General features: G+C 44.5%; 1 protein-coding gene across 10 annotated transcripts in view; it reads left to right on the top strand.

The window, feature by feature from the left end:
- The window catches only part of PTPRM (protein tyrosine phosphatase receptor type M), an 837547-nt gene that overhangs the window by 764241 nt on the left and 58034 nt on the right, over window positions 1–15272 (top strand). For all 10 annotated transcript variants that reach the window (XM_017951542.3, XM_017951543.3, XM_021929846.2 and 7 more), the window contains one exon: window positions 10359–10456. In XM_017951542.3, coding sequence (XP_017807031.1) covers window positions 10359–10456 — 98 coding nt within the window. The remainder of the gene's footprint in view (window positions 1–10358; window positions 10457–15272) is intronic.

Genomic DNA, 15272 nt, shown 5'->3' with positions numbered 1-15272 from the left:
CATTTCCGCGAGGAGGTGAGTTCATTTTGCAGTCAGAACAGTGTTGCTGGGCTGACCTGAATTGGAATTCCAGCTTTGCCACATACTGGCCTTGCAGCTGTAACAAAGGCACTTCGTCTCCTAAGCCTGTTTCTTGTGCTGGAGTACGTGCCTCCCACTGTTGTGGTGGGGAATGAATTAGATCGTGCGTATAAAGAGCAGCATCCATCACGCCTATAATCCCAGCACTTTGGGAGGCCGAGGTGGGCAGATGACAAGGTCAGAAGATCGAGACCCTCCTGGCTAACACGATGAAACCCCATCTCTACTAAAAATACAAAAAGTTAAACAGGCGTGGTGGTGGGCGCCTGTAGTCCCAGCTACTTGGGAGGGTGAGGCAGGAGAATGGCATGAACCTGGGAGGCGGAGCTTGCAGTAAGCCGAGATCACTCCACTGCACTCCGGCCTGGGTGACAGAGCAAGACTCTTTCTCAAAAAAAAAAAAAAAAAAAGCATCCAGCACCTGCCTGGCAGGGGGGCCGTCTAGTTGTACCTGTTTATTTGTCCAACACCCTTATCCTGGGTTCCCCTTATTCCAGGCTAGAAGCCTTGGCATCTCTTATTGCTGACAGAGCTTTAGGGATGGCAAGAGTCCCCCTTGGTTTTAACACTGTCTTCCTAGTACAGCCCCAGTCCTCCCTGGTCTGAATCAAGAGGTCAGCCTATCCACCAATCCCCTGGTTCCTGATCCCACCTGAGCCTCGTTGCCACACTGGGGAGCCTTGGAGCCCACGCTGGCCGTGCCAGCCACACGAGGCTGGCTTAGGGCCTGGCCCCTGCCCTACAAGCTCTGACCTTCCTGCCCCCAGGCTCTCCCTGTGCCGAGCCATCCCCTGCAGCCACGTTGCTGCTGTCTGTTGGATTCCAGACCCATCACCACCTGGACATTTCTGCTGCCAATCTCCACCAGCCATTTGGATGCCCAGGGAGCTGCTCTTGCCATAATAATTGTAAAATTATAAAATATGTTTAAACTTTCCCTGTCATTAATACGGACCATGATTTCACTGTTCTTTGCTGTTCACATTCAACAGATTCCTGTGTCTTAGGAGTTTTGTTCAATGGAAAGAGTAGACACTTCTGCTCTGGACACTGGCATCTGTCTGGAACATGCAGGAGAGCTCAGTGGGGGCCTTTGCACTCTGTCCTTTGAGACCCATGGGCTCAGGTGCCTGATTTCTCTCAACACACTGCTAATCCTGCTGTTGCCTCGCCAGTCAGACCTAAGCTCTCCCTGACTTTGACTGCCACAGGCATCCTCATACATCAGTTACTGACCCTGGCCTGATCAGACCTTCTTGCTGTACAGTGTATCCCCAGAAGAAGTCCGTTCCGACAACCAAACACTTCTTCCTCTGTTTTCTTTCTCTAACTTTCCCGAGCTTTGATTCTAAAACTGGAACTTTCCTTAGTCATGTTTATAGCAAGTGTCAGTGTTGTCTACCACTAAGAGACTATGACAGTATGAAATATTTTCTAAGGTAAGATGAGGATTGGTGTAATTAAGATAAATATGATACGTGATTTTTTTAACTGCCTCACAGATTCAAGCATATCAAACCTGAAAGAAAACTCATGAAACTTTCACTTACGGTTTTCATCCAGGAAAATTCAGCACTCCTCGAAAGCATTCTGGTTCCATTTAAAAGAGTAAATATGGCCAGGCATGGCAGCTCACGCCTGTAATCCCAGCACTTTGGGAGGCTGAGGCGGGCAGATCATTTCAGGTCAGGAGTTGGAGACCAGCCTGGCCAACATGGCAAAACTCCATCTCTACTGAAAACACAAAAGCTAGCTGGGCATGGTAGCACATGCCTGTAGCCCCAGCTACTCAGGAGGCTGAGCCAGGAGAATCACTTGAACCCAGAAGCCAGAGGTTACAGTGACCCATTGTGTCTGGAATTGGTGGGTTCTTGGTCTCGCTGACTTCAAGAATAAAGCCACGGACCCTCGACTTGAGTGTTATAGTTCTTAAAGATGGTGTGTCCGGAGTTTGTTCCTTCAGGTGTTCAGATGTGTCCGGAGTTTCTTCCTTCTGGTGGGTTCATGGTCTCGCTGGCTTCAAGAGTGAAGCTGCAGACCTTCGTGGTGAGTGTTACAGTTCATAAAGGTGGCACGTCCAGGGTTGTTCATCCCTCCCAGTGGGTTGGTGGTCTCACTGGCTTCAGGAGTGAAGCTGCAAACCTTCGCAGTGAGTGTTACAGCTCATAAAGGTGGTGCGGACACAAAGAGTGAGCAGCAGCAAGACTTACTGCAAAGAGCAAATGAACAAAGCTTCCACAGCATGGAAGGGGACCCGAGCCTGTTGTCACTGCTGGCTCAGGTGGCCTGCTTTTATTCCCTTTTCTGGCCCCACCCACATCCTGCTGATTGGTCCATTTTACAGAGAGCTGATTGGTGCATTTACAAACCTTTAGCTAGACCCAGAGTGCTGGTTGGTGCATTTACAATCCTTTAGGTAGACACAAAAGTTCTCCAAGTTCCCACCAGATTAGCTAGACACAGAGCGCTGATTGGTGCATTTAAAAACCATTAGCTAGACACAGAGTGCTGATTGGTGCATTTACAAACCTTTAGCTAGACGCAGAGTGCTGATTGGTGCATTTACAATCCTTTAGTCAGAAAAGTTCTCCAAGTCCCCTCCCTTCCCAGAGTCCCAGAAGCCCAGCCGGCTTCATCTCACTGGCACTGGCCATGGGACTTTGCCACACCTGGCCCATGCACTCCAGCAGCCCAGAGGGAGCTCGTCCCCCAGTCAAGCCCGGCAGGTGCTGACCCCGGAGCACCCGGAACCCACGCCCACCTGGAACCTGCCCCGGCCTGCGAGTGCTGCGCTGCCCTGGCTCGGACGGTCGCCTCTCCATCCACACCTCCCTGCAGAGCAGAAGGAGCCAGCTCCGGGCTGGCCAGCCCCAGAGAGGGGTCCCAAAAGCGCAGTGGCGGGCTAAAGGGCTGCTCCAGCATGGCCAGAGCGGATGCTGATGCCAAGGCGGCACCAAGAATGAGTGAGGGCTGCTAGCACGTTGTCACCTCTTACCATGATCGAGCCACCACACTCCAGCCTGGGTGACAGAGACTTTGTCTCATAATAAATAAATAAAAATTACAAAGTAATAAATATTACCAACCTCTACTGCGTCAGGGGTTGTGAGTTCAGAACATTGTAACATAAGCCAAAATACTAAGTTTTACTCCTAAGAGAATTGTTTCAGACAGGGAAGTGAGTTTCTGGAGCCAGTATTCCAGCGCAAACCTGTAGGTTTTTACAACTGGGCAGTGCCCCATGGTCATATTTGAGATAGGTGTTTTTTTCAAGTGTATGAAAGACTATCGTGAGGCTGGACACAGTGTGTCATCCCTGTAATCTCAACCCTTTGAGAGGATGAGGCAGGCAGATTGCTTGAATGCAGGAGTTAAAAACCAGCCTGGGAAACATAGTGAGGCCCCATCTCTACCAAAAATACGAAAATTAGCTGTGCGTAGTGTCTGTGGTCCAAGATACTCAGGAGGCTGAGGTGGAAGGATCACTTGAATCTAGGAGGTCAAGGCTACAGTGAGCCGTGATCATACCACTGTACTCCAGCCTGGGCGACAGGGCTAGACTCTGTCTCAAAAAAAGAGAGAGAGAGAGAGAAGAAGGAGCAGGAGGGAGATGGGGAGGGGTCAGAAGGAAGAGGAAGAAGAAAAAGAAGAAGGAGGAGGATGAGAGAAGAAGAGAAGGGAAGGGAAAGGTAGGGTCACACCTGTAATTTCAGCACTTTAGGAGGCTGAAGTGGGCAGATCACAAGGTCAGGTGATCGAGATGTTGGTGAAACCCCATCTCTACTAAAAATACAAAAATTAGCTGGGTGTGGTGGTGCATGCCTGTAGTCTCAGCTACTCAGAAGGCTAAGCCAGGAGAATTGCTTGAACCCAGAAGGCGGAGGTTGCAGTGAGCCAAGATCATGCCACTGTACTCCAGCCTGGCAACAGAGCAATCGTCAAAAAATATGTATAATAATACATTTTAAAAAGAAAGAAATGAAAAGAGAAAAGAGGAAATAAAAGAAAGACTATTGTATATGGAGGCTGGAGACTCCTGCCTAGGGAATAAGTTGTGGCAGAGTCCTTATAGATATTAACTATCTGGAAATTAATACTTGAAGAACTACTCATATATGCCTTGGATAGTCTTTATGTATCTCCAAGGGTATGCATAGCTCAGTTTGAAGGGTTTTTTTTAATCTATTTATTTTCTGGGATGGGTTCCCAGTATGTTGCACAGGCTGGTCTCAAACTCCTGGGCTCAAGCAGTCCTCCCATCTCAGCCTCTGAGTGGCTGGAATTACATCAGTTCGAGGTTTAAGTGTCTCAGGATGTTTACCTTACTGTACTTTACATGAGAGTGTGGACTGTTCTTATCTCTCCCTTAGAAAATTTCAAGTTTCTAAATGGTAGAGACCGTGTATATATTACTCACCTTTACATCTCTACCATACCTCACAGAATGCCTGGCATTTAATACTAGGCTGAGTGTTTAACTGCTGCGTGCAGGGGTGGCCACTCACCCAGTGAGGCCAGGACAGTGGTATAAATGAACAAAGCAAGCTTGGCATGAGGCCACGTTAGGAAAACATGCATGGAAAACACACTGGCACCACAACTCACTTTAAACATCATGAAGAAACAGGGAGCCTCCACTTGGGTCTTGGAAAAGTGGCCTGAGGAAGTGACTTTCAGACTGCTAAGCTGAAACCAGCAAGGAGACGTGCAGGCTTTAACTGACTCATCAGCAGAGGCGGGTCCTGCGGGAGGACGCTGGGGAGGAGCATGAGGGAGATAGATGGTCAGGGAAGGGGAGGCGCCCTGACACAGTCCAGGACAGACCGTGTGGGACCGCATTTGCCTTATTAAAGAATTTAGGGCTTACTCTGAGAGCAACGGAAAGCCATGGGAAGATGTACACAGGAAAATGATATGCGGGGTTTGCAGTCTTCATAGATGAGCCCTGGCTGAGCGGTAGGGAACGGATTCAGGGGAGGCCCCATGTGGGTTTGGGGAGTTGTATTCATCCACTTGGTAAATAGGTGAGTTGTCATGGCGGCTGGGGTTTGGAGCAGGGACAGAAATGGAGAGGGGGGAAGCAGGGTGTGCTGTGCTCTTGAAGTAGTCCTGCCGGCTAAGCAGAGATGCTTGGGGGCTGGCTGTGCTGTGAAGCTGAATTTGATCCTATATCCGTGGGAGGCCCTTGGAGGAGTTAAAGGAGGGAAGTGACCTGAGATGAAAACACCTTTAAAGAGGTGGTTTCCGTGTGGTTAACATGGGTTCTCTCCTGTTTTCTTCTTGCTGGGATTGTGTGGTACACACCTGTCTGGTAGAGCCCTTCTGAGTTGCTTCCGATGTTCAAATGAGGCGGCATGATGTAATGGAGTCTGACTCCTGGTTCAAAACTCAGCCCCATGGCTCACTAGCTGTGTGACCTTGGACAGGTTGCTTGACTTCCCAGTGCCTCAGTCTCCGTCAGTAAAATGGGGGGTGAGCAGTAGGACCTGTTTCATAGGATGGTATTTTCTAAATGTAATGCAATCGTACATGTAAACGACTTCAAACAGGACCTGGGAAACAGTAAGTGTTTAAAGGACATTAGGTATTATTCTGTTTATGATGGAATGCCAATTCATATTTATATTATCTTTACTTCAAAAAACTCGAAAATGCCACTGTGAGCTTAAGGGACCTTGACTTCTCAGCAGCTCTAGTTACCATAGAAAACATAGTATATAGAAATTCAAATGTGAAAAGCAGGGGTACAGGTCATCAAGGTTTGAAAACAATCATTTTTATAGATTTGGGGGTACAAGTGCAGTTGTGTTATGTGGATATATTGCTTAGTGGTGAAGTGTGGGCTTCTAGGGCACCCATCACCTGAATATTATACATTGTTGAAATGATCATTTTTAATATCTCTCACTTCCCGTGAACTAGAGAACTCATACAATAAAGCCCATCCTTGAATGTTTTTCATTTATGCTTTTCATTGCTTGTTAATGGTTAATGTTTTTTATTGGAAAAAAAAAAAACTTTCCACCCTTTTTTTTTCCTTTGGGGCTTGGTGGTGGCAAGAATGGCCGCCTGCACCTCTCCTTCTCAGCAGAGGTCTCTGTGTGCGTGCCAGCTGGAGGAGATGGAATGTATTACTGGCCTGATATTACTGAAATTTCTAGATGTTACCTTTCGGATTTCCCACAGGGGGACAACTGCTGAGATGAACCGTCTTGCCTATTGTGCAAACATCTGTAAATGCACCACCACAGCAATTACAGTGGCTCCCCCCAGCCAGAAACTGCGGAAATCGAATGCCCTGTCTTGCAGTCGCACCTGTTCACACCTTGAGAGAGGGAGGCTTTTCAGAGCTCCTTGCTCTGAAAAAATCTTGGGAGTTTATTGGTTTGTGCACTCTGTGAGCAATCCACAGTGATCTCGGGAGTCACAGGTCAAAGGCAAAGGGTTACTGACCTCCCATGCTGTTCCCCCTGTCTTTAGGTCCTTCAAGGGCATGGGTGCTAAGAGGAGCCTCCTTGTGTACCAGGCTCACATCTTTGGACATGTGATGTTGGCTCACAATGGTCGTGGTCACTCAGACCCCACCAGGAGCTGCCGAATCCAAATGGAGTATCTTTGGTGACAGTAAAGTCCACCCCTCCCCTGGCCTGGAGGGTACGTTCTGATTTTGCCAGGAGACAGGTAGCTGAGTAATACTTTATTGAGATCTTGGGAAATAATTTGAAATACGTGGAAGAGAAAAGAAAAACAGGATTGATACATGCTGCATTAAAAACCTTATTTGGACACCTTCCCTATTTTCTACCCTCAAAAAAAAAAAACCCCACAAAAATAAAAAACAGGATTTGAATGAACATTTGGAAAAACTTCTTGAATCATCAGCCACGAATCACCAGTGCCCACCCCTGAGCAGTTTTACTGTTGAGCCACCACAGTGACCAGGCCAGGGAGGGAGCCACGCGTGTGGCAGAAGGAACGGCCGCCAAGTGTTGGCTGCACAGCGCCCGGTGCCTGCAGGAGAGCGGAGACAGGAGAGAGCGAGGCCAGCTGCACCGCAGAGAGATGTCTCTGCCTGCACTTTTTTTTTTCTTTCTGGGATCTATTTAGAATAATCTTTGTGTTCAATTTCATTTTTAGATTTTAACACCAAACTCTTTTTGTTCTTCTGGATCCACGTATCTAATTTCAGCATTGAAAAGCATTTCACCTAGTTTATTTTTGTATCCTAATCTTTTTGAGCGTAGGTCAATGGACAAGAAAATCACAAAAACTAAGTGTGTATTACCAGCCAAGTGAGCTGCTAGTGCTTATAAACACCCTTTATTTTAAAGACAATGCGAATTTAGTTATGTAAACATGTAAAAACCCAGGCCATCTTAACTGATGCCCAGCCGCAGAGGTGAGGTGGCATGGTCATCATTCCTAGATGACATGTTATGAATAGAGTTCCTTCTACATCCGAGGAAAACAGGATTCCATGGTTCACAGAGCTTGCAGGCCAGGTTAGACTCATCAGGAGATTCAGAACAAACAAATCTTTGGCGTTTCACAGTTACAACTCCATAGGAGAGCACCTGATGGTTAGATTGGAAGACAAAGCCAATGTCCTTGATGCTATAGATCAGGAGAGATCTGAAAACACACCCAGACCCAACCCCCACCCAAACCCAGTTCAGTCAGAGTCTCTTGAGTTAGGACATAAGAATTTTTCAAAATCTCCACAGTCATTTTAATAAGCAGCTAGAGTTGAGAACCAGTGCCTCCCATAGAGCACAGTCACTGGGAAGCTAGGATTGCACTGTGGTTACCTAGGGTGATGGACTGAGCTAAGCTGGAAGCAGAGCCTTGGGTGGGGAAACTGAGAGGAGTGATCTGTATAGTGCCTGGGAGCAGTGGTTTAATTCCAGAGCTCCAAGGCTGTGCTCTGAGGACAGAGATAATCATGCTCCTTCTGAAGAAATCCTTGCAGAAGATGTCGCCTTTCCATGAATTGAAAAGGAGGAAAGGTGCTGTGTTTTCAAGCTTCTCCAGATTATCTTAGAAATGTAAGTTGAGAAAGGGAATCGTAAAAACATTATGTCTTAATCTGACTTACCTAGTATGGGTTTAACATAACACTGTCATAATAATACAGTTTACACACATGCATACAGACTTACCATCCATTCATTGATTCACTGGGTTCCTGCTGTGTGCCAGGCGTTTCCTAGGGCGCTAAGAAAACGGCAGCGAACAAAGAAGGCTGAGTTCTCCTCCAGGAGGGGTCTTACACCAATCAATCCCAGGATGTTGACTGGCAAGAAGGGGGGAGTGAGGAATATGTTGGTGGCAAAATGGGGCCCCTGCCTAGAGTGTCTCTGAGAAGACCCCTGCTGGGCCCTCACAAGGGAGGTGGCTTTACTCTTCCTGCAGGCACAAGCCGTCCATGATGCTGGGACCTCTGATTCATCCACTAGAGCCACTGTCATCAGAACTATTTCTGGAAACTTCTGAGTAGGTGGCACAGGCCTGTGTGCCTAGTGAAGGCCCCCCTTTGATTCAGGGGTCACATTGGGCTGTTTGCTCAAAGATGGACTCAGTGCTTTTTCTCCCCCTTGTGAATAAGTAACAAGCTGTTAAGTACACAATGAATGTACCTCTCTGCAAGCCAGAACTGTAGTGATTGATGGAATCCGATGTTTACGTGTCCCCTCTGTAACCTTAGATTAAAGTCACTGAAATCTTCAGCCTCTACATCAGGAGAATGGCACGCACATGCCAAGGGACGTGGCCAGAATGACTGGTGGAGCTTTGTGGGAGGTGGCGTGCATGGTCCCTTCCCCAAAGGGATTAGATGCAGAGACATCAGGAGACCAAGTCAGCTTTCATGGGGAGGGTAACAGTGTAGTCAGAAGCAGCAAGGGAGAAATGATAGGAATTTGTGTTGTGGAAGGAAAGGAAGGAGGCCTGGACAGGGAGGAAGGAGAAGAAAAATTACACAAGAACCAATTGCTAATTGGTCAAGAAGGATGGGGAGTGACTGAAGGGCCCCTTGGGTGTGTCACTGTTGTTCAGTGTCCAGGCTGCAGCAAAAGGACAGCTATTAATAAACACCCTTAAATGCATCTCGTTCTCTTTCTATTGCTTTGTTGTTTATAAAATGCCTAAGTACACATTAATTCCAAGAATCCTCAAAATAACCTTGAGAGGTGTTACTGTGATCAGTATATAAAGAAAGAAGACATTGAAAGTCATAGAGGCTAAGTAACTTGCCCCAAATCACACAGCCAGTTAAAAGGCAGAAGCAAATCTCAAATTCAAATATTTGAGCTCCAGCTCTGGCAATCTAAAATGTCAAGATACCTAGTACAATTGGGTTCTGGTCCTGGATGTGCTTGAACGTTTGTATGATTTCACATATACCGTGTGACTCTCCAAGCCTTTGAAGTTGCATTTCTCTCATTTCCTTGCCTTTCTATATGTCTTATAAAGATTTCTACTATTACATTTATACCCTCAAGTATGCATGAGCACAAAGTCAAGTTTGGGATTTTTTTTTAATCTGAATTAAAAGAAATTGTAAATTCCAACTTTCTGTACCCGATTCTTTCTGTAGCACTGGCCTTTTGTAATATGTATTTTTCCTTTTTTTTTTTCAAGCCATAGGAAAGAGCTTTTTAATGCTCAGATCCCAAGAGCTAAGGAAGTAGATGGCTATTCATGTTCTGCCCGGAATCTTTATGTTCAGTGAGAGGAAGCGCAACTGCTTAAACCTCTTAACTTCTCTCTCTTACTTTAGAAAGTCAGGCGGAAAAAAAAATGGATTAATTTGACAGATAGCACAGAAGAAGAAAAATATTAGAAACAAGAAGAGGCCATTTCTCCTGTAGAGGTTCATTTCATTCTATATACCACTTCCCTGGGATATCTGCCAATTGTTAGCAGAAAGAGTAATGTTATCTATTTTTTAAAATTTCACTCTTGAGTACTATGGAGATAAATAGCTAAATGATGGAGAAATAACTTTCTTTCATGGTAGTAGTTTAAGAAGGGTAAAAAGAGCTCAAATGCAGATGTTTGATGACATGAGAAAATTCAGCGACGAATGAAAAATGTGATATTTCTATAGGTGCAGTTTTAGAAAGAGTATCTTTTTGCATTGACACTAGAGACCTGTGTCCATCTGTAAAAGTGAGGGAACTGCATGTGGGTATTAATAGATGTATTTGCAAGCACCGGAAATTTTCCAGTTGAAACTTACAACAACAACAAAAAGTTTCTGTTCTGTTTTGCTGCAGGGCCAATGCAGGAGACCATCTATGACTTCTGGAGGATGGTGTGGCACGAAAACACTGCAAGCATCATCATGGTGACCAATCTTGTGGAAGTGGGAAGGGTGAGTGGACCATCTGCTGCAAAAGGCCATTTTGTTCCTTACTTAGTTGGTAACAGAAAGTAAGGCATGAGGCAAGCTTTTGAAGTATTATGTGTACTCCCAAAAACATTAACTACTGCAGCTCCTCCTATTGCTTGCTGCACTTGCTTATAAATTATCAGTAAACATAGCTTGAATTGCTTTCATTTGTTGCGATAGCAACAGACAGAAAGGCACTCAAGATTTAAAAGCAGTTGTTATCGGGCTATATTGAGTGCACAAAAATACCTCTAAGCATGAATGCTGATTGTTGAGTGTCAAAACTCAATGGGTGCTGCATTAGACATGACTACATTCCCAAACTCAAGAAAATTGGCTCTAAAAACAGTGTGCAGCTCTGGATTCAATCCTTAGATTAGAATTCCAGCATCTTCTCTTGCTTAAATTGGCCTTCCCTGTGTCTCAGTTTCCAAACCTGTAGGATGGAAAACATCATCTTTCTGAAGGTCTTCTACTACCTTCTCCTTAGTAATTGTTTCTGAGCAGTACTTTTATTTAACCAGGAAGCTGTTACATAGTTGTAATTTCAGTAGTGGTATGCTCTAGGATTATTTCCAAAGTGAAATTTTAAAATGAGCAAACACACAGCGTGCAGTTGCCTTATTTACAGTAGGTTGAATTCCATGGTTGTGCTAACTGAAGAGAAGTTGGCGTCATGAGATTTGCCCTTAGCAAAGGCAGCCTAGAAGTTATCCTAGAATTGAAGCAGTGGGATAGGAACCATAAAGGGATTGTCTCTTAAGAGTCTCAGGTTTCAGGAAGCACAAACCAGGAAGAAGAAAGACATCACAATTCTCTCATAATGAGAATATTCAGTAAGTGTGTGTGTGTATATATATGTATATACACACACAAACACACACACACACGTAGGACATATATACACACATACACACAATTCTAGCAAAAATGGCACATTAAGCTGAAAATCCTCCTATAAACATCTAGAAATTCTAGATAAAAATATGAATATGTATTTTAATATGTTTATATGTATATCACATGCATATGCAAATATATATATTTTAAATGTTTAGCTTACCCCTTAATAAAGACAGCTACTACAGACCAGAAATAAAGTGAAGACTAGAGAGCCTAAGGAGTATAGCGCTTGCATGCACCCTTAGGAGGCTGGGCAGGGGGTTCTGTGTGAGTCTTGGGGGAGGGTGGGCAGCGTCAGTCTTTGTGGGTTTTAAAGCCCACTGAGGGCAGGAAATAATGTGGACGTGTACAATGCTAAGAATTTGCATGTCAACTGCCACACAGAACCAAAACCCACAAAGAGCAGACCCTCAGAGAAAGGCAAACTGGGGAAGTGGAGGTAGGGAGAGGGAGGAGGGAGAAGGGAGAGGAGCACCAGCCAGCCCAGGGAATTAACAAGGAAGTTACACCATCTTCACTTAGGTAGGATCTGTGGGGGTGAAGCACTTCAACCAACTCCAGGGTCAAAGTAAACACCTAATAAAATCAGAAAATAATTAGAACCGTGAATCATGAAGTATCATTGTAGTATTAAAGTTGTCAGATGCAAATAACATGGTACCAGTAAAGGAAATACATGTTTTTAAATGTTGTTATTAGAAAAGAAGGAATACCAACTAAGCATCTAATTCAAGAAGACAGATGAAGAACAGAGCAAAACCAAAGGAAAAGAAAAGGAAATAATAAACATGAATAGAAATTTATTAACTTAAAAAGCACAGAAGCAGTAATAAAGTTCAACAAAATAAAAAGCTGGTTTTGTGAAAAGGTTAATAACATGCACCTCTGGCAACAGATCAGAAATAAACAGAGAAAAACCACATATAGCCAATAGCAGATTTTTTTTTACTGCAATAGAATAATATGAATAACAATATATTTGATGAATTAGGTAATTTTCTAGAAAAATATGATTTTCCAAAACTGACTCAAAAAGAAACAGAAATTCTGAGTAGATTATGATTATCTTAAACTCTAATTCTGGTTAAAAATTGACCCATGGAAATGTACCAGTGTATTTATAGGTACTAAATATTCAAGGAACAGATAATTCAAATGTACATTTTAAAAATATATAACATTTTATAAATACATAAAAATACATAAATTATATACATTTTATAAAAATCTAAGAGAACAGAAAAGTTGTTCCCCCATTTCATTTTAAGAGGAAAGAAAGCTTCTTCCTCTATTTCACTTTAAGAGGCTAGTATAACCTCAATATCAAAACCAGATAAGACTACGGGAAAAGGTAAAATTATAGGTGCCACACATAGATAGGAAGAGATGAATATACCAGTAGGTCAAAACAGGCCAGATGTAAGACACCAAAAGCCCACCATATTAAGGAATAGGATAGGAAAATGTATGATAGTAAGATTTACGTAAAATCCTCTGTATGACAAAGGATATAGTAAGCGACCAGACAAAGGCGGGGAGGTACTATGGGGCTATCATGCAAAGTTTAAACACTTCCAGAGGAATATTTTATGTACTAAAAGTATAAAAACCATTTCTTTCTTTCAATGATGCCTCTGCCGAGTGCCAGCATGGGAGTGCAGGTGAGTTGGCAAGGAGGCTGCTGAGGCAGGGAGGGCCACCAGCCCGGCCTAGAAGAGGGTGCTGGGCCTCTCCTTCCACAGACCTTTCTCTGGAAAGAGAAAACTAGCAGTACTGTGTGTCCACACAGTTTTGGAGCTGAGAAGTGGGGACCAGAGCTATGGACCTCTGTCACAGTAGGGGATGGGAAGAAACCACCTATGTGGATTCTTGGCTATTTTCCACCCAAGGAGCCTGCCCTAAAATTCCTTTCACAGTACTTGTCACTGAAAGAGTCACGAAAGGAAAAGCTTACAATGAACACTAGACGTCAGAACGAACAACTTTCTAATTCACATACAAGGAAGGTGTATTAAGATTCCAGGTGCTCCTCTCACAGCCAAGAACAACCATCTTCTTTTGCTGCCATAACCAAATACCACAAGCTGGGAGGCTTACACAAGAGACATGTACTATCTTCCTGTTCTGGAGGCTGGAAAGTCCCAAGCCGGGTCTGGCAGGATTCTGCTTCTGGTGCGGGCCCTCCTGGCTTTCATGTGGCCACCTTCTCGCTGCAACTTCACGTGTCAGAGAGCACAAGCTCCGTGGTGTCTCTTCTTACAAGGACGCAAATCCTATTGGGTGAGGGCCCCACCTTAATGACCTCATTTAACCATCGTTATTTCCTTGGAGGCCCATCTCCAAATACAGTCACACTTGGGGGTTAGGCCTTCACCATGTGAGTTTGGGGGGTACACAGATATTCAGTCCATAACAGCCTGCTTAATGGGGTTCTTGTAACGATTCAGTGAGTTTCCACATGTCAGGAGGTTAGAGAAGTTGCTGCCCATTTCAGGGACTCAATAATACAGCTGTTAGTATAACCTTAGGTTTCCACCAACAAACCTAAGACTGAAGAAAAAGACCCTTTTTCTTCCACACACCAAATCTACCTACTTTTACTATGAAAACAGTAATGACTATTGGGGAAAAAAAGGCCAGCTCCACCAGAAAGCAAGTTCCTTGAAGGGAAGAGATGGCATTGCTCAGTGGCCTCTCCTTCCAGGCCCAGGGCCCTGAGCAAATGCCTAGCAAGGTGAATAGAGAGAGTACCTCACCATAGTGTCACGGAGCACACCAGAGCCACCTCATATAGCCTAAACATTTCATCTGCTTTCATGTGCTTGTGTTTCTTCCCCTGAGAGGTATACTCCCATCTGACTCCTTCATTCACTTCACACATCCTTGCTGACCGCCCACATATGATGGGGAGAAAGAGGTGCCTGGAGCCCACCCACTCTCAGGTGCCTTCCTTTCACAAACCCAGCATCCCAGAAAGCTGTGCACCCATGCACATGTTCAATATTTGCACTGGAGCTCACTTACAAGACAGTCCTAAGTAAATTATTTTGAAAAGTAGATAACTGCTAAATAACAACGATTACTGGATTTTTAAAAATAAAAGCACATCTATTTTTTGCTTAATTGAAATTACGAAGCACACCACTGTGTCTGGACTCCGTGGCTTAAGAGGTTAAGCTGATTTCATATGATACAGCCTTTTACTGTAAGAAAAGATGAGGACAGCATAGTCTTTGGTTGAAAAGTCGAAAGAAGATTGTGCTGTAAAATTACTGCAGCAAAAAATAATAATTACACGCTAAAGCCCACTGTGCCTCAGACATGGCACATTTGCAGGGAGCCAGGTTTCATTCAGAGTGACCTGGGTTTAGAAAAGGAATGAAAATGATATGCAGTGGTGGTCACTGTTCCTTCCATCAGGCACCGGGACCCGTCACATCCAGGGTAGTCACTGGTGTTTTTTATGACAGCAACTCTTCCTTCTGACAAATAACCACGGAAATTTTGTTTCCAATAAGGTGTGGCTGAAGTGGGCGGTGGTAACTAGGTTTCTGGTTTACCCATAAATCTAAATCCGTAGATTTAAAGTGACTCAACCATTTTAGGTCTGGTAAGCTTATTTAAAAAAAAAAAAAAATTCTTCCAAATCCTTACCAAGTTTGTGGGGACATGGGTAAGCTCTGAAGAGGCCCCACCTCGTTGCTCTCAACCCCTTGGATGGGCCTGACTTCAATTAGTAATGAAATTATGGCATCTGTCCTTGAAATGTCTGGCATGATTTGGGGGTTTTGACAAGAGGTCATGTTCCCTTGTGGGGAAAGCACTCTCCTTGTTCCAGGCTGTTTCCCATTGTTAATCCTGCACTTTTGTTTACAGATAGCTCCTCCATTTTCCA

The sequence above is a fragment of the Papio anubis genome, chromosome 19, assembly GCF_008728515.1.
Source record: "Papio anubis isolate 15944 chromosome 19, Panubis1.0, whole genome shotgun sequence".
Classification (NCBI taxonomy): Eukaryota; Metazoa; Chordata; class Mammalia; order Primates; family Cercopithecidae; genus Papio; species Papio anubis.
The sequence above is the reverse complement of the archived record's forward strand: the minus strand, read 5'-3'. Positions and strand labels throughout refer to the sequence as shown.